The 23619-nt window shown below is 40.1% G+C and overlaps 2 protein-coding genes across 8 annotated transcripts in view; both read left to right on the top strand.

Moving 5' to 3' along the window:
• Nucleotides 1-5274, top strand: part of LOC110503964 (protein turtle homolog B) — a 74017-nt gene extending 68743 nt beyond the window's left edge. For 4 of the 6 annotated variants that reach the window (XR_016491493.1, XR_016491491.1, XM_021582652.3 and 1 more), the window contains one exon: nucleotides 106-5274. Coding sequence is in view for 2 of the 6 variants with exons in the window: in XM_021582652.3 (XP_021438327.3) it covers nucleotides 106-320 (215 nt within the window). In the remaining 4 variants the exon portion in view is untranslated. The remainder of the gene's footprint in view (nucleotides 1-105) is intronic. The other 2 variants (XR_016491492.1, XR_016491490.1) reach the window with 1 other exon arrangement.
• A 5628-nt stretch (nucleotides 5275-10902) lies between these two features.
• LOC110503963 (rho GTPase-activating protein 32) overlaps nucleotides 10903-23619 on the top strand; it is a 46601-nt gene continuing 33884 nt past the window's right edge. For both annotated transcript variants that reach the window (XM_021582645.3, XM_021582644.3), the window contains exon 1: nucleotides 10903-11265. The gene's annotated coding sequence lies outside the window, so the exon portion shown is untranslated. The remainder of the gene's footprint in view (nucleotides 11266-23619) is intronic.

Raw genomic sequence — 23619 nt, 5'->3', positions numbered from 1 at the left:
TCATGCCTATGTATACTTGTTGGCTTTACAGCACTTAGACAAGTCAGGGGCCATACGAAATGCTTCTGTGTTGTATCCTCAATAACACTACCTCTCCCTCACTAGGTGTGTCTCCCTCTCAGACCCAGCAGCAATCCCAGACTACCCCGGCTCACAGAGAAGATCTCTACCTGCACAGGAAGAGGAAAAGGCAGAACAGGAAGAGCCCAAATCTCTTTTTGTCCTCCCTCCTGCGCCGCAGCAGACGCTCTGAGGAGGACCAGGCGGCCATCCTGACCAGTACAGACTCAGACGGGCCCAACTACGGGACCCTACACTGACCACTGACCAGTATGTCCACTGCTGTCACTCACAGACAGCCCACGCCATGGGACGTGACTACATTGACCCACCAACCTAGATCTCCCTATAACTCCCATACACTGATGATGATAATCATATGATTAATTCCATTTAGCTTTTGGTAGTGGATAACCTGTCTCGAGCATTTTTCTAATCATTTAGAGACAACATAAAGATGTTTTCCGTGTCTCCCTGAGGATAATGTAGTGAGGGTCACCAGATAAAACATCTGTAATGTAAATAAATTAAATAATGGTAAAGGGGAGAATCTCTTCTATTGTAGGAAAGTGCATTGATCTAAATAATTCACAACACCTTAAAAGTCCCTGGTCATGGAGGAGTCTATCTGAGGTGTTACAGTGACGCCGTGGACTATAAAACCTGGTGCGTTCCTTAAACAAGGACCTCGGTCTACCTTTCCTACAATTAAAATAGTGTCAGTATCTAACACAGGGTTCTTATCACAAAATATACCTCAGAGTAAGCGTAGAATTGCTGTAATTCTAGTGGTATATACTGTACGTATTTTACATTATTTCTATAGTATCATACACTTCCCATATGAAATGGATGCTATGGCCTGAAATCTGATTTTGATCCGCATTTAATATCGATCCCAATCTGCATATTTTGCTTAATTCCAAAATAATATTATCATCCAATACAAGGCGTGATATGATATTGGTACATTTCAAACCACTAAAATACATATCCTCACTCTCTTGCATGTTGGCTCAAAGCCTTTAACCATGTGATCAAATCCAGTAAAGTTGAGCCTATGTTCTTCTTGCTAAGACATACAGTAACCTTGTGTTCAAAAGAGGCCAAATGTACACTTGATAGGGTGAGGACAGAAAAGGGATGAGGAAATGTGATGTCTATACAGTGTTTTTCATTAATATGGAGGAAACCTCGAGTCACTTGTGGAATATGGCGCATCTCTAGGTGCCTTGTTTGCCTTTTCTCTCTTGTTTTTGAAAAGTGAATTAACTGCCTTTTCCTTCGCCTTCACGCGTTCTCTCTCTCTGTTGGGACTCATTATAAAATCCAGTCTGACCTGGTGCTGACTCAACTTTTTCTGCCAAGGACACCTAGCTGTGAGGAAGTGGTACTGAAGGTGCATTACTCTGATTCTTTTATAAAAAAAATATCTTGACTGTGTATATTCTACTAATAGAACAGATCTATAATAACAATTAGTGATTATGATAAGTGTTATTCATTTCAGGTTTCAAATTGTGGTAATGTTATAACATAGATTTAAAAAAAAAAAAATCACAATTAAATCAACATTTAAATGTAAATGGTACAGAAGTAGTTATTATGCAGAAAGTGAAACTTGCCATTGATGTTCATATTTCAAAACAACTGTAATACTTAATACTGTATTGAAAGATCTGATTGCTGTTGATTTATTATGCGATTTTAACCAATGGGCTTGTTAGATGACAAGTGACAACATTTGTGTTACAATAACTAAGGTGAAACTCAAGGTGGGGTGGCTGTCTCGACTCTCGACTGTTTATCTCTCTAACAACGGTATAATATTACCTGCTAGCTATTTCTCTGTATGTTTATTCATTTTAACACTAACCGATAATGAATGTATGTTTTTGCTGTACAGGAAAATGAATGTCCTGATGTCACAGTACAATGGATGACCTTTCACATGTGGTGGTATTACGTTTAGGTTTAATTGGCTAGTTGGCACAATAGATTGATTTGATTTATCTCAAGGTGCTAGCTGGTTAGCCAAGGAAGAATGCTTTCCTTTACACTGATGGTTACTGTTAGCATTTTCTTCTCACCCTGTAGACTAGACCTATTAGAGAGAGCTTTACGCTTACACACTGACAAGATGAATCACTGGAAGACATTGATGTTTTAAACCCATTTGTCTGACTTGGAGTCCCTTTTATCTCTACTGATAGCAATTCAGGAGTTGAACTAGCCATAACAACTCTCTGAATGTATGTTAATTAATACCCTCTCTGCTTACTATAGAATACAATTCAGTGATCAAATCATCAACTTTATCTGCCCTCTTCACTCACTTTCCAACATATTTTCTTTTGAATTAGTGAAATAGTTGTTTGAAATTGATACATCAACATGCATATTCTAAGAATTGGTTATATGTAAGATATGAGGAAAATCTATATTTATAATGTATACATGGTGTGTACTGTATTTGTAAAGATGAAACTAAACAGAAAGATTTTCTGCCCATGTCAATTATGCTTGAGGACAAAACTCTAGATACAGAATCAAAGCAAATTATATTAGATGTGATGAAAGTATTTGCTTTAAGGTATGAAGTGGACAATATTTATAAAACATCTTAAGGTGCCTCTTTTGTCATATTTTCGGAGACATTGTTTTACATTTATGGAAAAGTAAATGTTAGCACAGAACAAATGTGTTATTGTCATTTGGGTCTGTTGGCTGCACAAGTTCAGTAGTATTTCTTCTGTTGTATAGTATGTGAATGAATACCAATTTGAAAAGCTTTAGAAGCATCAACGTGTTGTCGCTGGACTAAACCTTATCTGGAACAGAAAACAACGTTTCTTTTCTCACGAGCACACAGGTAGATTCACTCATGATCACTTGCCTTCAGATGTCCCAAGTATGAGAAACAAAAGAGAGGCCACATTTTTCATTGAGCCACAAACAATGTCATAGTTATGGGGTACTGTATGTGCTGCAACCGAAGTCGTGTTTACATTAGCTAGAGATGACATACGTGATACTAGGACGTAGTTGCTTTCAACATTATGACTTGGTGCTATGTTTAACTCTGTGGTGCTGTAGATCAGAGGCCTAATCTCTTGAAGTCCTCTGTGTTTTACTAACTCAACTAGTTCCATCGTTGTAGGTCCTATTAATAAACTAGTGTGATTGGCAATGAGCAAATTGTATTGATTGTGGAATCAGATAGTGGCAATAGATAGTGTGGTGACATTCAAAAAATAAATCAAAGAGACTTAGAACAATGTAGCAGTCAATGGAACAATAGTTAGTTTCTGTCTCTGTTACATCCTCTGTCTGTGCTTCCAGGGTACCCTCTCCAAAGTGTTGTACTTGTGTTGAAGAGGAGATATAATATCCAGATTAGATGGGGAAACCTACTTGGTGTGAAGTTATTGATCAGTACTTTGGATCAGTATTACATATGTAACAGCAGACAGGGGAGGGAATCTGAGCCTATGGTCAGGGCATGAGAAGGTTGTTCTACACTACACACTTCCTACAGGTCAAAACTATTTTTGATTGACAGCACTGTTTTCAAGCACACTACTGCAGGGGCATAACCTTCTTATGTGATATCTCTCCACTGTTGTCGCAAAGTCTCCTATTGGGGGACAGTATTGTACAGTATACCCAATAAGAATATTCATCAAACAGCGTTTGTATTTAAGCTGATTCTTCTCGTATGTTTTGGTAAAGCTGATTCTTCTCGTATGTTTTGGTAAAGGTATTTCTGACACATTCTCCATGTAGAATTTTACTAATGTATGTAGTCTTCCGGGCTCTTTTGCTTAAAAAAAACATATAGTATGTAAGAGGGCTACTTTGGAGGTACAGATGTAGGATCTTAATTTGAGCCAGTTTGCTACTGCAGGAAAATAAACCAGCAAGAGAAAATGTGAATTATTATAACGATTATATTTAATGGACATTTTTTAGGGGTTGCAAAAATGTTCTTAAAGAGAAAATAAAGTCTGAAATATCAAAGTGGAAATTACAAACTTCAGAAGCCTTTTTAAACCTCAAATACACTACAAGTCTGAAATATCCTGCATTGAAGGAAAGTTATCCTGCAACAGGGCGATCAAATTAAGATCCTGTTCTGTTAGATCGACTTTTGTTTTGTGTTTTTCTGCCCTAATGCTTTTAGTGCAGGAGCTGGTATGATTATACTTAGAGCCAATTTGATTTAACTATATTTATCTTGCATGTAGAGACAATACAAAAAACATATTCAGCAATCAGTCATAAACTTTCAACCTGGTTGTGATCAGACAGAAAATGGAATATGTAGTATTTTCTATGTTCTCTGTTTTTCCATGTGTACCATCACTGAGGAAATAGAATGTATTATTACTGTACAATAAGCGCTACATCTTTGACTGTTTTAACTAATGCTCCTCATCCTCAAGCCAGTAGTGGTTAAAGGAAGAATATGTAGTCATGTCATAGCATATTTCATCCTTTGAGCCGTGTGCGTGCTGTATATCACACGTTTACATTCTATATTTTGTGTTGACGTCTTCTGCGCATAATCTGTTTCAATATGCCTTTTTAACTGAAACAATTGATTGATATCAGACTGTTCATATGTAAATATTCCGAAGCAAAAACATAAAATACCTTTTACTTTTTGTCTGTTTTAGAATGATAACCTGCTGATAATTTGGAGCTTCATCATTCAGTTCTTTTGGATTGACATCAGGAATTATTTTCCACTTAACTTTTATGTGAGCAATTAACTCATCTACTGTATGGTGCTGTACCAAAGCCTTATGTAAAATACTAGTCTGTGTTGATTTTCTCTTTTGCCACTGTTGTCCAGGGAATTAAATATTGCCTGGGATCACGTTACTCACTTCATGTTCAACTGCCATGGAACGTTGTTCTTCAGAATAAACCCTGATACCACCAGTGGCTTCTAGATGATAGGTGACAGAAGCTTATGACCTGTGGCATAGGTTTATTGAAAAAGGCATTGGCACATTTTTTGTAACATTGGCTCATGAGCGGTTTGACGTAGACATACAGCATGTTCTATGATGATCCACGGCATGTCCATGAGAGGTGGAAAGCAGCGTTGCGTACATGTCCATCATATGTCCATTTCCACTGCTTAGTCCAATGTAATATTTTCCTCTCAAATTTTTGTATTTTGATATAATAAAAATCTAAAACGTGCTTATGTATGTGTTTGCGTCATTTTTGGATTAACAAACTAAAATGGATTTTCTGTCTGACCTTCTGTCTGAACTGCAGAGGTGTAGTTTCAACTACTGGACACAAGGTGTGAGTGTAAGAGAGCCAGACACCATGACTGGGTGCTAGATAATTTATTAGGTTAGGTTTATTTTGAGTATTTATATATATTATCGTGAGGCTATCTAGTCGGATGTATACAGTTCATACAATTGGTATATAGTGAGTTATAGAAAAGTCTGACCATACAAGGTACTGTAGGCCTATATCAAATTAAGATTATGTTAAATTGAAATCACTTCCACAAGTTGCTAAGTGGGATTATTTCCATTTATAGTATATAACAAAGTATTTTTCAACTACTGTGTGAAACCTGGAAGGTCAGTCATGAGTCTAGTGTTAAGATAGCTCCACCACCCAATGACCAAACTGTGGAGAGATACCGACAGTGAATGATTGGCCTTTGCAGTAATGTTCAAATTCCTTTCTGGCTTTGCAAAAAATGATCCCTTTGAGTCTGCATATACACAGAATATACCAAATATTAGGAACACCTTCCTGACATTAGGAACACCTTCTTGCTTAAAAATATATTTTTAATCGGTCTCCTCCCTTTCATCTACACTGATTGAAGTGGATTTAACAATAAGGAATCATAGCATTCACCTGGATTCACCTGGTCAGTCAATTTCATGGAAAGAGCATATGTTTTTAAGGCAATTTAAATGAAGCAAAAGACGTTTGGTCTCTTAGGCCTTGTTGTTGGTAATAGGTACACACAGATGATGTCATTAGTATATCACCTGCGTTCGGTGTGTTTATCTTTATTTTACAAGTTAAGTTGAGAATGTATGTTTGTAAATGTATTATATAGACCTTATAGACATCATTGACTTTACGTTTATATACAATGCATTCAGAAAGTATTCAGACCCCTTGACTTTTTCCACATTTTGTTACGTTACAGCCTTATTCTAAAATAGATTAATCTACACACAATACCCCATAATGAGAACAGTTTTTTCAAAATGTGTGCAAATTTATTACATATAAAAAGCTGAAATATCACATTTACCATTTACTCAGTACTTTGTTGAAGCACCTATGACAGTGATCACAGCCTAAAGTCTTCTTGGGTATGATGCTACAAGCTTGGCACACCTGTATTTGGGGAGTTTCTCCCATTCTTCTCTGCAGATCAATCAATCAGTCACATTTATTTATAAACCCCTTTTTACATCAGCAGATGTCACAAAGTGTTATACAGAAACCCAGCCTAAAACCCCAAACAGCAAGCAATGCAGATGTAGAAGCATGGTGGCTAGAAAAAACTCCCCAGTGAGGCTGGAACCTAGGAAGAAACCTAGAGGAACCACGCTCTGAGGGGTGGCCAGTCCTCTTCTGGCTGTGCCATCACGTCTGACTCAAGTGACGCACCCCTCCTAGGGACGGCATGGAAGAGCACTAGTAAGCCAGTGACTCAGCTCCTGTAATAGGGTCAGAAGCAGAGAATCCCAGTGGAGAGGGGAGCCGACTAGGCAGAGACAGCAATACCGGTTCGTCGCTCCAGGGCATTGCCATTCACCTTCACACCCCTGGGCCAGTCTACACTCAATCATAGGTCCTACTGAAGAGATGAGTCTTCATTAAAGACTTAAAGGTCGACACCGAGTCTGCATCTCTCACATGGATAGGCAGACCATTCCACAAAAATTTAACTCTATAGGAGAAAGCCCTGCCTCCAGCTGGTTGCTTAGAAACTAGGGACAATACAGAGGCCTGAGTCTTGTGACTGTAGCGTATGTGTAGGGTACCAAATCGGAGAGATAGGTAGGAGCAAGCCCATGTAATGCTTTGTAGATTCGCAGTAAAACGTTGAAATCAGCCCTAGCCTTAACAGGAAGCCAGTGTAGAGAGGCTAGTACTGGAGTAATATGATCAAATGTTTTGGTTCTTGTCAAGATTGTAGCAGCCATGTTTAGCACTAACTAAAGTTTATTTAGTCCTTTATCCGGGTAGCCGGAGAGTAGAGCATTGCAGTAGCCTATTCTAGAAGTGACAAATGCACGGATTCGATTTTCTGCATGATTTTTGGACAAAACATTTATGATTTTTGCAATGTTACGAAGATGGAATAAGGCTGTCCTTGAAATATTCTTGATAGGTTCGTCAAAAGAGAGCAGGGTCCAGAGTCCAGGTCCTTCACAGTTTTATTTGAGATGACTGTACAACCATCAAGATGAATTGTCAGATCCAACAGCAGATCTCTTTCTTTCTTGGGACCTAGAACTAGCATATCTGTTTTGATTAAATGTTTTTTTTTTAAATTGCCAACATCCACTTCCTTATCTCAGAAACACAGGCTTCCATAATAGGCAGTTTTGGGGCTTCATCATGTTTAAACAAAATGTACACGTGTGTGTCGTCCAGCACTAAGGTCTAGGAGCTCGAGGACAGAATTTGGTCAAGTGCAGTCTAGGTGCTACGATGGGGTATAAAACCAGAGTGAAGCATTTCAAATACATTTTTCTTCAGGAAGCCAGTAAGATGCTGCGCAACAGCTTTTTCTATTTTTGGGAGATTCGATATAGGCCAATCGTTTTTTACTTTTTCCGGTACAAGGTTGGGCTTTTTCAAGAGAGGCTTTATTACTGCCACTTTAGTGAGTTTGGTACATATCCGGTGGATAGGGAGCCATCTATTATGTTCAACATAGGAGGGCCAAACACAGGAAGTAGCTCTTTCAGCAGTTTAGTTGGAATAGGAGCTTGAATATGCAGCTTGAAGCTTTAGAGGCCATTACTATTTTCATTCTTCGAAAAAGTTCATGAATTCATCACTGCTAAAGTGAAAGCCATCCGCTCTTGGGGAATGCTGCTGTTTAGTTAGCTTTGCAACAGTATCAAAAATAGATTTTGGATTATTCATTCTCCTGAATTGGATCATAAAAATAGGATGATCAAGGGCTCTTCGATATTGTACGGTACTGTCTTTCCAAGCTTGTCGCAAGACTTCCAGTTTGGTGTAGCACAATTTCTGTTCCAATTTTCTAGAAGCTTGCTTCAGGGGTTTGGGATCATCTCAAGCTCTGTCAGGTTAGATGGGGAACGGGGGGACCTCAGACTGGGGTGAATGTTCACCTTCCTACAGGACAACGACCCTAAGCACACAGCCAAGACAATGAAGGAGTGGCTTCGCTACAAGTCTCTGAATGTCTTTGAGTGGCCCAGCCAGATCCCGGACTTGAACACGATCAAACATCTCTGGAGAGACCTGAAAATAGCTGCGCAGCGACGCTCCCCATCCAACTTGACAGAGCTTGAGAAGATCTGCAGAGAAGAATAGGGGAAACTCCCCAAAAACAGGTGTGCCAAGCTTGTAACATCATACCCAAGAAGTCTTGAGGCTGTAATCGCTGCCAAAGGCACTTCAACAAAGAATATCTCGGTTTTTTTTAATACATTTGCAAAAACTTCTAAAAACCTGTTTTCACTTTGCCATTATGGGTATTTTAGAATAAGGCTGTAATGTAACAAAATGTGGAAAAAAGGAAGGGGTCTGAATACCTTTTGAATGCACTGTACATGTAGTTTATTCATACTGACATATAAAATCAGCACTTTCAAATAAGCAATTTCCAAGATTTTACTGAGTTGCAGTTCCTATAAGGAAATCAGTCAATTGAAATAAATAAATTTGGCACTAATCTATGGATTTCACATGACAGGGCAGGGGCGCAGACATGGGTGGGCCTGGGAGGGCATAGGCCCACCCACTTGGGAGACTGGCCCACACACTGGGAAGCAAGACCTAGCCATGCAGAATGAGTTCTTCCCCACAAAAGGGCTTTATTACGGTCAGAACTACTCCTCAGTTTCATCAGCTGTCCACATGGCTGGTCTCATATGATCTTGCAGGGGAAGAAGCTGGATGTGGAGGTCTTGAGCTGATGTGGTTACACGTGGTCTGCTGTTGTGCCTCACAACCTCGGTTGGAGGTGGCTTATGGTAGAGAAATTGTCACGCCCTGACCTTAGAGAGCCTTTTTATGTCTCTATTTGGGTTGGTCAGGGTGTGATTTGGGGTGGGCATTCTATGTTTTGTTTTTCTATGATTTTGTATTTCTATGTTTTGGCCGGGTATGGTTCTCAATCAGGGACAGCTGTCTATCGTTGTCTCTGATTGGGAACCCTACTTAGGTAGCCCTTTCCCTCTTTTCTTTGTGGGAAGTTAACTTTGTTTGTGGCACATAGCCCTTAAGCTTTATGGTTGTTTTTGTCGGTGTAATCCTAATAAAAAGGAATATGTACGCTCACCACGCTGCACTTTGGTCTACTACATTCAACAGCCGTGACAGAAATGGACATTCAATTCTCTGGCAACAGCTCTGGTGGACCTTCCTGCATTCAGCATGCCAATTGCATGTACCCTCAAAACTTCTGTGGCATTGTGCTGTGTGACAAAAAGGCACATTTTAGAGTGGCTTTTTATTGCCCCGAGCACAAAGTGCACCTGTGTAATGACCATGCTGTTTAATCAGTTTCTTGATATGCCACACCTGTCAGGTGAATGGATTACAAACACTTTACATGTTGTGTTTATATTGTTGTTCAGTATAACAGAAGCAGTAATATGCATAGAAATAATGGACTGTATTTACTGTATTTACAAATATGAAGTGGGTAATGGCACTCAGTAGAATTAAGCAATAAGGCCCGATGGGTTGTAGTATATGATCAATATACCATGGCTAAGGGCTGTTCTTAAGCACGACGCTACTCGGAGTGCCTGGAAACAGCCCTTAGCCATGGTATATTGGCAAGACACCACAAACTCCCCAGGTGCCTTATTGCTATTATGAAATGGTTACCAATGTAATTAGAGCAAGACAAATAAATGTGTTTTGTCATACCCATGGTATACGGTCTAATATACCACGGCCTTCAGCCAATCAACATTCAGGGCTCGACCCACCCAGTTTATAATGAATTGTATATATAGTAGACCAGCAGTGTTGATGATTAGTTGATTATTTGAATCAGCTGTGTAGTGTTAGGGCAAGAACCAAAACGTGCAACCCTTGGGGTCCCCAGGACCGGGTCTGGAAAACAATGCCCCCCCCAAGCCTAGCTAACTTTATCCACCTAGCTAACGTTAGCATTAGCCACTTAGCTAACATTAGCCACAACAAATTGGAATTGTTAACATACAGTTTAGTACATTTAAAAAATGTGTAACATATTGTACGAATTTGAATTCGTAACATATCATAGAAATTGTAAATCGTTACATATCAAACAAAATGGATGATGGACATTCACAAATTAATACATACCATACATACCATACCATTCGAAATGTAACATGTCATATTAATTGTAGTGTCCCGGATGAACATTTACTATGTTATGTCTAACCCTGAATCCAGGTTGCAACATAGGTGTGTGTGTGTGCACATAACCTACAGTATATACTACTGCAATCCACTGTTGAAATAGTTGACAAGGCTAATTTTTGTATGCCAATAGCAAACATCTTTCATCTCATAAATCACCCATGACATAGTACACATAGATGTGTTTCTTTGTTAGGAGTGGAAGAGCGATTGAAACCGGTTTTCTGATGTACAAGGACAGTTGAGGGCACTAGGATTAGAGCAATTTCAGGAATCATTTATTTACCTTGCTGGCGCGTACGCGCCCAGCCGAGTTGTGCGCGTTCGCAGCGTTGGGTGCAGAACATACGAGGCTACGGGTTCTATCTCGCTGTCCCTTCTGTAGGACATGTTCACTGACGAATCCCATATTTGTTTTATTCTCACTGAAGCAGTGCGAACTGGGCTTCGTAGTGGGATGCTGAAAAATACAAGTCATTGCTGTCGAAAACCTCAACAGTAGTAAAGTGCGCGGCACACTGCGGCTAAGAGGATATAGAGAAGAGACCCTTGGTGTGGTGGTTTGTCCTGCGGTTACAGGTATGTTTAAAAGACCATCTCCAAGTGTTACCATCGTCGTCATTCTTGTGCTTTGTATTGAATTTTTGTATTTTAGGTGAGCGAGAAAGATAGGATGTGAATGAATGTTGTGGCTTTTGAAGGTTATGACATATGTCTGTTGTGTATGGAATGACAACATGTTGACTACATAGAGATCCTGTTAACTTACTAGAGGAGCTGTGTCATAAACCCTAAATTCCATTATGGGAGAAAATGGCAGCCATCTTGGTCAGGGAGAAATTTAAAACCAGTCTGATTGGAATTAATGGCATAGAGGAGTAGGTGATACATTCCCAGCTTTTCCTTAAGAAGGAAAATAAAAGTAAGATGTGGTGTATCAGAAATTGTGTAGTAGATTTATAGTCAACCTAGAACATTGTCATAAAATTATAAATACAGGGTCTTTCCATGTCATTTCAGCAAGCCATGACACCCACCATCTCACATTTTTCTGAAATTGTTTCTGTAATTTATTAAGATGCACCTAAATTTGCCATTTTAATTTATAAGATTCAAAAATTATATGGTAAAAATAGTGGACCAAACTTATTTTTAAACAATAACCACATCCATCCACAGTTTCTATGCGAGTAAAGTCATACCGTATACCACCCCCCCCCCCCCCCCCAGCTGTAATCAATTTGATAAATGCAGACAGATAATTTGTTTGATCAACATGGTGGAATCTCTTTGTGTCGAAAATTAATAATGTGAGCAAACTGGGATATGCTTAACACCCTGGCAGTCCTACAATCTAAGCTAGATGCCCTCAATCTCACACAAATGATTATGGAACCTACCAGGTACAACCCTAAATCCGTAAACACAGGCACCCTCATAGATATCATCCTGACCAACCTGCCTTCTAAATACACCTCTGCTGTCTTCAACTAGGATCTCAGCGATCACTGCCTCATTGCCTTCGTCCGTAATGTGTCCGTGGTCAAACGACCACCCCTCATCAAAACACTAAAGAGAACAGGCCTTTCTAATCGACCTGGGCCGGGTATCCTGGAAGGATATTGACCCAATTCGGTCAGTAGAGGATGCCTGGTTATTCTTTAAAAGTACTTTCCTCACCATCTTAAATAAGCATGCCCATTCAATTTTGACCTGATTGCCCTTGACCAGCACAAAAACATCCAGTGGCATACCGCATTAGCAACAAATAGCAAGATCTCAAGTTAAGATTAGACCCAATAATGTCCACAATACAGAAAGCAGGCCAGCAATATTTTTTTTCCCTCAACCACGTGATATGCAACTTTTCAGGGACGTTAGGAACCAATATACACCGGCAGTTAGGAAAGCATAGGCTAGCTTTTTCAAACAGAAATTTGCATTCTGTATCTTAAACTCCCAAAAGTTCTGGGACACTGTAAAATCCATGGAGAATAAGTGCACCTCCTCCCAGCTGTCCACTGCACTGAGGCTAGGAAACACTGTCACCACCGATAAAACTACGATAATCAAGAATTTCAATAAGTATTTTTCTACGGCTGGCCATGCTTTCCACCTGGCTACCACTACCCCAGTCAACAGTTCTGCATCCCCCGCAGCAACTTGCTCAAGCCCCCCCCCCATTTCTTTCACCCAAATCCAGATGGCAAAATGTTCTGAAAGAGCTGCAAAATCTGGACCCCTACAAATGAGCTGGGCTAGACAATCTGGACCCTCTCTTTCTAAAAATATCTTCCCCAATTGTTGCAACCCCTATTACTAGCCTGTTAAACCTCTCTTTCATATCGTCTGAGATCCCTAAAGATTGGAAAGCTGCCGCGGTCATCCCCCTCTTCAAAGGGGGAGACACCCTAGACCCAAACTGTTACAGACCTATATCTATCCTACCCTGCCTTTCTAAAGTCTTCGAAAGCCAAGTTAACAAACAGATCACCGATCATTTGAAATCCCACCGTACCTTCTCCGCTATGCAATCTGGTTTCCGAGCTGGTCATGGGTGCACCTCAGCCACGCTCAAGGTCCTAAACGATATCATAACCACCATTGATAAAAGACAATACTGTGCAGCCGTATGAATCGACCCGGCCAAGGCTTTCGACTCTGTCAATCACCACATTCTTATCGGCAGACTTGACAGCCTTGGTTTCTCAAATGACTGCCTCGCCTGGTTCACCAACTACTTCTCAGACAGAGATCAGTGTGTCAAATCGGAGGGTCTGTTGTCTGGACCGCTGGCAGTCTCTATGGGGGTGTCGCAGGGTTCAATTCTCGGGCCGACTCTTTTCTCTGTATACACCAATGATGTTGCTCTTGCTGCTGGTGATTATTTGATCCACCCTCTACGCAGACGACACCATTCTGTATACTTCTGGCCCTTCTTTGAACACTGTGTTAACAAACCTCCAGACGAGCTTCAATGCCATTACAACTCTAATTTCGTGTCCTCCAACTGCTCTTAAATGCAAGTAAAATTAAATGCATGCTCTTTAACCGATCGCTGCCCGCACCTGCCCGCCCGTCTAGCCTGTTGTAACTAGGGGGCACTATTTTCATTTTTGGAAAAATAACGTTCCCAAAGTAAAAGGGCTATTTTGTCAGGACAAGATGCTAGAATATGCATATAATTGACAGCTTAGAATAGAAAACACTCTAAAGTTTCAAAAACTGTAAAAATATTGTCTGTGAGTATAACAGAACTGAAATTGCAGGCGAAAGCCTGAGAAAAATCCAATTAGGAAGTGACTTTGAAAGCTCTGCGTTCCGATGCGTCCCTATTGAGCAGTGAATGGGCTATCAACCAGATTCCTTTTTCTACGTATTCCTCAAGGTGTCTACAGCATTTTGATGTAGTTTCACGCCTTTATGTTGAAGAAGGAGCGTAAGCGACTACATTGCTTAAGTGTCCGGCTGAGGGCTCTCAGAGTAATTCTTGCGTAATAGACAGAGGTAGCTATTTTTCCTCCCGGGCTTACTGAAAATACAGCTGTCCCGGTGGATATATTATCGAATAGATATTTGAAAAACACCTTGAGGATTGATTATAAACAACGTTTGCCATGTTTCTGTCGATATTATGGAGCTAATTTGGAATATTTTTCGGCGTTGTCGTGACCGCAGTTTCCGGTCAAATTCTCAGCCAAACGTGAAGAACTAACGGAGTTATTTCGGGTACAAAAATAATATTTTTGGAAAAAATGAACATTTGCTATCTAACTGGGAGTCTCGTGAGTGAAAACATCTGAAGCTCATCAAAGGTAAATTATTTAATTTGATTGCTTTTCTGATTTTCGTGACCAGGTTGCCTGCTGCTAGCAAGGCATAATGCTATGCTAGGCTATCGATAAACTTACACAAATGCTTGTCTTGCTTTGGCTGTAAAGCATAATTTCAAAATCTGAGATGACAGGGTGATTAACAAAAGGCTAAGCTGTGTTTAATATTCATGAAATATAGTTAATATTTTCTAGAAAATATTTTTTGTCCGTTTTTTGTCTGTTGCGTTATGCTAATTACTGTAGTTGATGACAACGCTCCTGGATCCGGGATTGGTAGTTACAAGAAGTTTTAATTTAACATCACTACTCTGGACGGTTCTGACTTAGAATATGTGGACAACTACAAGTACCTAGCTGTCTGGTTAGATTGTAAACTCTCCTTCCAGACTCATTAACCATCTCCACTCCAAAATTAAATCTAGAATTGTGTTCCTATTTCGCAACAAAGCCTCCTTCACTCATGCTGCCAAACATACCCTCGTAAAACGGACTATCCTACCGATCCTTGACTTCGGCGATGTCATTTACAAAATAACCTCCAACACTCTACTCAGCAAATTGTATGCAGTCTACCACAGTGCCATCCGTTTTGTCACCAATGCCCCTTATACTACCCGCTGCTCTGACAGCTGATGCTTAAAGTTAGTGAGGGAGATATGTCTCCAGCTTCAGTGATTCTTGTAATTCGTTCCAGTCATTGGCAGCAGAGAACTGGAAGGAAAGGCGGCCAGTTGACAGTGCAAAGTATATAGACCCCTTGACGTTTTCCACATTTTGTTAAGTTACAACCTTATTCTAAAATGGATTCAATAAAACATTTCCCTCATCAATCTACACACAATACCCCATAATGTCAAATCAAAACAAGTTTATAGAAATGTTTGCAAATGTATATAAAAAACATACCTTATTTACATAAGTATTCAGACACTTTGCTATGAGACTTGAAATTGAACTCCGGTGCATCCTGTTTCAATTGATCATCCTTGAGATGTTTCTACAACTTGGAGTCCACCTGTGGTAAATTAAATTGATTGGACATGATTTGAAAAGGCACATCTGTCTATATAAGGTTCTACAGTTGACAGTGCATGTCAGAGCATAAAAACAAACCATGAGTTCTTCTATGGAGATGGGAGAACTTTCCAGAAGGACAACAATCTCTGAGGCACTTCACCAATCAGTCCTTTATGGTAGAGTGGCCAGATGGAAGGCACTCCTCAGTAAAAGGTACATGACAGCCCGCAAAGTTTGCCAAAAGATACCTGAAGGACTCTGAGAATGAGAAACAAGATTCTCTGGTCTGATTGAACTCTTTGGCTTGAATGCCAAGCATCACGTCTGGAGGAAACCTGGCACCATCCCTACAGTGAAGCGTGGTGGCAGCATCATGCTGTGGGGATGTTTTTCAGTGGCAGGGACTGGGAGACTAGTCAGGATTGAGGAAAAGATGAACGGAGCAAAGTACAGAGATCTTTGATGAAAACCTGCTCCAGAGTGCTCAGGACCTCAGACTGGGGTGAAGGTTCACCTTCCAACAGGACAACGACCCTAAGCACACAGTCAAGACAATGCAGGAGTGGCTTCAGGACAAGTCTGAATGTCCAGAGCCCATCTTGAACCCAATCGAATATCTCTGGAAAGACCTGAAAATAGCTGTGCAGCGACGCTCCCCATCCAACCTGACAGCACTTGAGAGGATCTGCAGAGAAGAATGGGAGAAATCCCCAAATACAGGTGTTCGTCATATCCGAGAGGACTCGAGGCTGTAATAGCTGCCGAAGATGCTTCAGCAAAGTACTGAGTAAAGGATCTGAATACTTATGTAAATGTAATATTTCAGTTTTTTCTAAACCTGTTTTTGCATGTCCAGTTGTAGAAACAGAATGCACCTGAGCTCAATTTCGAGTCTCATAGCAATGGGTCTGAATACCTATGTAAAATAAGGTATTAATAAAAATTTGCAAACATTTCTAAAACCCTGTTTTCGCTTTGTCATTATGAGGTATTGTGTGTAGACTGAGTAAAACAATTTAATACATTTTGAATAAGGCTGTAACGTAACAAAATGTGGAAAAGGGGATGGAGTCGGAGTACTTTCCAAATCCAATGTAATAACTAGTGATGCACCCATATGACATTTTTTGGCTGATACCGATCTCCAATATTTTCCTTGCCAAAAAAAAACAATACTTTTTAAGCATTATAGTATAGTTAAAACACACACATGGACTTAGCGGTCTAAGGCACTGCATCTCAGTGCAAGGGGCGTCACTACAGTTCCTGGTTCGAATCCAGGCTGTATCACATCCGGACATCATTGTGAGTCCCATAGGGCGGCGCACAATTGTAAATAAGAATTTGTTCTTAACTGACTTGCCTCATTAAATAAAGGTTACACGCACACACACCACACTGACCAAAAGGTTATTTTTTTGAATTTACGTATGTTCCCATTACCAGTAAAACATAATCAAAAAATGTATTTCACTTACTTGCTGTGCTGTTTCGTTGTTCATTTGTTCAGTCGCTTCATTCTCAACCAGAATTTCTATGGAACGCCGTTTGGATCTTTGAGTGTCCAAAAAGATACACGCCAAATAACGCTTTTTGACGTATCAAATAACGCTATTTGATCAATCAGGACCTGAATATGACTGCACTTCACATAATAATTTAACGAGTTCATTACATTTTTACGTAGTTATTACATTTACACTTGTATTTCATATGTCACAACGGTTCATCGATACATATGCTATTGTAACAGTATAACTTTAGACCGTCCCCTCGCCCATACCCGGGCGCGAACCAGGGACCCTCTGCACACATCAACAACAGTCACCCACGAAGCATCGCTTCACAAAAGCCGCAGCCCTTGCAGAGCAAGGGGAACCACTACTTCAAGGTCTCAGAGCAAGTGACGTCACCGATTGAAACGCTATTTAGCGCGCACTATTCCACCGCTAACTAAGCTAGCCGTTTCACATCCGTTACACTATGATGCTGGTAAAGTTGTCTTGCACACCTACAGTGCTTGTCATAAAAAAAGCTAGCTAGCTCATAGATGCAAACAATGTTCTTCCCCAAAAACATAGCAAAACGACAGTCTGTTTCAGTAGCTATTGTTAGCTACCTATATAGCTAGGTGTCCACATCTAAAATAACCCTAATTTACAAGACAGTTCTTATTTGATTATAGGTTGTTGGTCCCATCTATATGAAGCTAGCCACAATAAGGGTTAGCCTTCAAAATACAAGTATGGCATAATTCTACGCTTTGTATTAATTTGCATCACTGTCAATTACCTACTTTTATTTTGAAGCCAAACTGCAAATTCCATTATTGTGCCTAATCATAATCCTTCCATTATTGTGCCTAATCCACAACACAACACGGTCCGCTCGTGCCTCACTAGCCAGATGAAGCTAGCTGGCTGCTAGGGCAAAAATTTTAAGTAGCTGGCTAGCTATTTATTTTCAGAAACTGAAGTTCAATTTCAGTAAGTGAACAACAAGTGGCAACCTAGCTAATACTTACTCACAAGGATTCTTAAATCATTGCTAAGAATAATGAAAATGACTGCAGTTTCTACTGGTCATTGTTTTCCGGCTGGTTGTATTGGTGCTAGCTAGGTACCAAGCTAAAGCTAGCTGCCCCAGAAGTTGCGGTTGAACATATGATGCTTTATTACCAATGCGGTATTGCAAACACATCGTTTGTGGCAGGTGTTTGGTTGTTTGTAGACTTTTTTTTGTACAGCTTTGACAGTGCTACTGTATCTTTTTTGACACGCAAAGACCCAAACGGCGTTCCAAAGTATGGTATGTATTTTATGTATGTCGTGAAGCTAATTGCAGTGACGCTATTACTGTGTAACTTCGGTAGGGCAACATCTGAAAAATAGCGCACTTAGTAGTGTGTACCGGTGCTCGACCAGTCGACGAAAGCCAATATCGCCCACGACAGAGTACGGTTGATTTTCAAGGGCAATGAATCCTATTATCTTGGCTTTAATGGATTTCGCCTTTGAGTTGTCTCACTAAAATGTTCTTACTCTTTCAAATGACTGCTCGGCAAAATTTTACGTGGCGTCATTACGCCATGTACCTACGTTATAAAGGTATGCACAGTAGCATTGACATCGGTTTTTAACATGTGTTTATTAGGCTACAGATGAAATAAGTTATAATGAACTTCACAGGGTGGTAAAAGTGATGGGCTTGATGCTCATTTCCAACAAATATTGAATGTCTTATTCTGGTGACAATTCTGGTCGACGCAGTCAAGCATCAACCATGTCACCAGTTTGGTGTAAACACCCCTGGTGGGAAAATGCACCCACCCAAGAAATTGTCAAAAGCCAAAGTCAGTCTCCATCTCCACTAACCTGTAAGGATTTTTTTCCTATAAATAATGTAAAATTAACAGCTGTACAGAAAGACTTATGTTAAGGCCAAATTAGAGGAGAGACTTCTTGATGCAATTAAAGCCTTTTAAATCCGGGAAACAATTAATAAAATATTGTTGGATATTATTCATCCTAATCAGACAGTTTTTGTTTACATGGACAATACATTGGAGAAAATAAGACAAGTACTGGAAACAAAACACTATGAAAAATCGGGGAAACAAGGCCTGGTATTCGTAGCTGACTTTGAAAAGGCTTTTGATAAAGTACGACAGGAATTTAGATATAAATGCCTGGAATAGTTACATTTTGGATAATCTCTTTTTAAATGTCTTAAAGTTAGGTATAGTAAACCTAGATTTTAAAATAATGTCTACTTCTCAAAGTATTAAACTGTTGGAGTAAAATAAGGTTGTCCACTGTCGGCATATTTATTATGGCCATCGAAATGTTAGCTATTAAAATCAGATCCAACAATTTATATCAAGGGCCTAGAAATCCAGGGCTTAATTAAAACAAAGGTGTGGTTGTATGCTGATGATTCATGTTTTCTTTTAAATCCACAATTTGTATCCCTCCACAGCCTCATAGATCTACTTTTTCTACCCTCTCTAGATTACAACCAAATTATGCTAAATGTACTATATTACGTATTGGATCACTAAAATATATAACTTTTCCATTACCGTACAGTTGACCAGTAAAATGGTCTGGCGGTGATAAGGACATACTCGATATTCATATCTCGAAAGAAAAATCATCTCATTTCAATACATTTTCATAGAAAGTTAGCAAAAATAGATAAGTTCTTGCTACCGTGGAAAGGAAATACCTGTCTATTTGTGGAAAAATCACCCCTTTAGTCATATCCCAGTTTACTTATTTGCTTATGGCCTTGCCTACAACTAGTGACTTGTTTTTTTAAATTATATGAGCAAAATATGACATTTTATTTGGATTGGTAAGCCTGACAAAATGAAATGGGCCCATTTTATATAATGAATATGAATTTGGAGAAATGAGTAAATATTAATGCATTAGACCTCTCACTAAAGGCTTCAGTCATACAAAAGTTATACTTAAATACGAACTAGCAGATTAGTAAGAATGTCTCACCCCCTGTTCAAGAATGGTCCTTTTCCCTTTAATCAGATTACAACCTCTTACTTTTGGTTATTTGAAAATGAAATAATCTAAAAAAATATTGCTATTTTTAGAACAAGCCATAGAACGTTGGTTGCAATTACTGTTTAATCCACCAGAAAAAAAAAACAGAAAAATGATTACACAATTATTATGGTTAAACTCAAATACACAAATGTATAAAAAACAATGATTTTGAAAAAATAAAAAGGTAGAAACTTTGTAATTTATATCTAGGCAGAGTTGCAAAGAGAAATCCATATCTCAGACTGGCCAATAATAAGAAAATATTATGATGGGCAAGAGTTTCTCAAACTAGACACACTAATGTACTTGTCCTCTTGCTCAGTTGTGCACCGGGGCCTCCCACTCTTTCTATTCTGGTTAAAGCCAGTTTGCGCTGTTCTGTGAAGGGAGTAGTACACAGCATTGTACGAGATCTTCAGTTTCTTGCCAGTTTCTCGCATGGAATAGCCTTCATTTCTCTGAACAAGAATAGACTGACGACTTTCAGAAGAAAGTCATGTTTCTGACCATTTTGAGCCTGTAATAGAATGTTGATGCTCCAGATACTCAACTAGTCTAAAGATGGGCAGTTTTATTGCTTCTTTAATCAGAACAACAGTCTTCAGCTGTGCTAACATAATTGCAAAAGGGTTTTCTAATGATCAATTAGCCTTTTTTAAAATGATAAACTTAGATTAGCTAACACAACGTGTCATTGGAACACAGGAGTAAATGGGACTCTGTAATGCTGATAATGGGCCTCTGTACGCTTATGTAGATATTCCATAAGAAATCAGCCGTTTCCAGCTACAATAGTCATTTACAACATGAAGAATGTCTACACAGTATTTCTGATCATTATTTTAATGGACAAAAAATGTGCTTTTCTTTCAAAAACAAGGACATTTCTAAGTGACCCTAAACTTTTAAACGGTAGTGTATGTCAACTAAGCTTAAAGAATTCTTCTCACGTACCTAACTGATTACATTTAAACTAGGCTTACAGTGGGTCCTTTGTTGAAAGTGTATGTAAATGAATTCATTTCAGTTTCTTATTCTCATTTATTGCATCTGCCTGTATTTCTGGACAGAGTATAGTCTATGAACTTTACTATGTCTAAGCCTAATTTTGTGTGTGTGGAATGGGACACATGATTTATACAGCTATGGAATTCATCATGAGGAAAGAAAATGAATCCCACTGTAGTAAATGTAAATCAGATTATAGAATTGTATGATTCTCCCCCTGAAAAAAGCATTAATCAGGTTTTTAATCCCATAAAAACAATCACCACCGCACTGTATAAAGTATTGTCGTTATGGTACAGTATTGTAAAATATTTTTTTATAACTAAACCAAGACAGACCACAGCCTGCCGTTTCCAATCGGAACAAATGAGTAAAATTGGGCAGTACAGGCAAGGAGGTGGGCAGAGCCAAGCATGAGCTTGTGAGATCCTATTGGCGCGATCTAGCAGCGTCTGCATATTTCCGCTGGGGAACGCCTCATCTGTGAAATGGGCATGTGCAATAACTCAATTCGCATTTGCACTCCATCTTAACAAAGCAATTAAAAATAAATCAATTTAATTCCATCTTCTCCCACTGCCAGACAGTGGGCTTCCTCTCACTATCATATTTGGTAATGAGTGGAAACGCCAAGCGAATGCTTCACGTTTATACATCTGGTGAAATATCTGTCATATTGTTCAATCTCTTGTAGTGTACAGTTTTGTCATAGTTTCATTTTCTCTTCCTGCTACCTCATCAGTCGAGCAGATGAGTGACTCACAACCTGCAGGTTTCCATAGCAACCCCAGGCCTTCTCCACTTTGACTAGCTTTATTAACCCCATGAGAACGTTAAACTTTCCCCTCAACAGTCAGATGGAAACATTACACTGGGGAGCGCCTTTATCAAAACCCATGAAGATGTTGACGAATACAGTACTGCCTACACGTGTGTGTGTGTGTGTTGCTCAGTTGTCTGGGTGGGGGCTGCTCAGTGACCCCATAGACACTCGATAACATAACAGTATGAAGTGAAACAATAGTAATTTCCCTCTTCCCAGTGGCTCCCTTAGCCTCTCACTTTAGATATAAAACACACACTACATTTTTTTTTTTTTTTTTTTTTTTTTTACCTTTATTTAACTAGGCAAGTCAGTTAAGAACAAATTCTTATTTTCAATGACGGCCTGGGAACAGTGGGTTAACTGCCTGTTCAGGGGCAGAACGACAGATTTGTACCATGTCAGCTCGGGGGTTTGAACTCGCAACCTTCCGGTTACTAGTCCAACGCTCTAACCACTAGGCTACCCTGCCGCCCCCTTTTGCATGACCAAAAGTATGTGGGCCCCTGCTTGTCGAACATCTCATTCCAAAATCATGGGCATTAATATGGAGTTGGTCCCCCCCCTTTGCTGCTATAACAGCCTCTACTCTCCTGGGAAGGCTTTTCACTAGATGTTGGAACATTGCTGCGGGGACTTGCTCCCATTCAGCCACAAGAGCATTTGGGCACTATGTTGGGCGATTAGGCCAATTCATCCCAAAGGTGTTCGATGGGGTTGAGGTCAGTGCTCTGTGCAGGCCAGTCAAGTTCTTCCACACCAATCTCAAAATACCGTTTTCTTCTTTTTCTCCCCAATTTCATGGTATCCAATTGGTAGTTAGTCTTGTCTTATCGCTGCAACTCCCGTACGGACTCGGGAGAGGCAAGAGCCGTGCGTTCTCCGAAACACGACCCAACCAAGGCGCACTGCTTCTTGACACAATGCCCAGTTAAGTTGAAAGCCAGCCGCACCAATGTGTCGGAGAAACACTGTACACCTGGTGACCGCGTCAGCGTGCACTGTGCCCCGCCCGCCATAGTAGCCGCTATTGTGCGATGGGACAAGGACATCTCTGTCTGCCAAACCCTCCCCTAATCCAGATGGTTCTGGGCCAATTATGCCCCGCCCCATGGGCCCCCCTTTCGCGGCCAACTGCGACAGCCTGGACTCGAACCCAGAATCTCTAGGGGCACAGCTAGCACTGCGATGCAGTGCCTTAGACCACTGTGCCACTCGGGAGGCCCTGAAATACAATTTCTGTATGGACCTCGCTTTGTGCACGGGGGAATTGTAAGGGGAAGAGTCATGGTGAAACAACAGAAAAGGGCCTTCCCCAAACTGTTGCCACAAAGTTGGAATCATAGAATCGTCTCGAATGTCATTGTATGCTGTAGCGTTAAGATTTCCCTTCACTGGAACAAAGGGGCCTAGTATGAACCATGAAAAACAGCCCAGATCATTATTCCTCCTCCAAAAAACTTTACAGTTGGCACTACGCATTGGGGCAGGTAGCGTTCTCCTGGCAGCCGCCAACCCCAGATTCGTCCGTTGGACTGCCAGATGGTGAAGCGGGATTCATCACTCTAGAGAACGCCGTTCCACTGCTCCAGAGTCCAATGGTGTCAAGCTTTACACCACTCCAGGCGTGTGTGTGGCTGCTCGGTTATGGAAACCCATTTCATGAAGCTCCAGACGAACAGTT

This window comes from Oncorhynchus mykiss, chromosome 24 (assembly GCF_057628025.1).
Source record: "Oncorhynchus mykiss isolate SJ-2025 chromosome 24, ASM5762802v1, whole genome shotgun sequence".
Lineage (NCBI taxonomy): Eukaryota > Metazoa > Chordata > Actinopteri > Salmoniformes > Salmonidae > Oncorhynchus > Oncorhynchus mykiss.
This window is presented reverse-complemented; position numbering and strand designations above follow the sequence as displayed.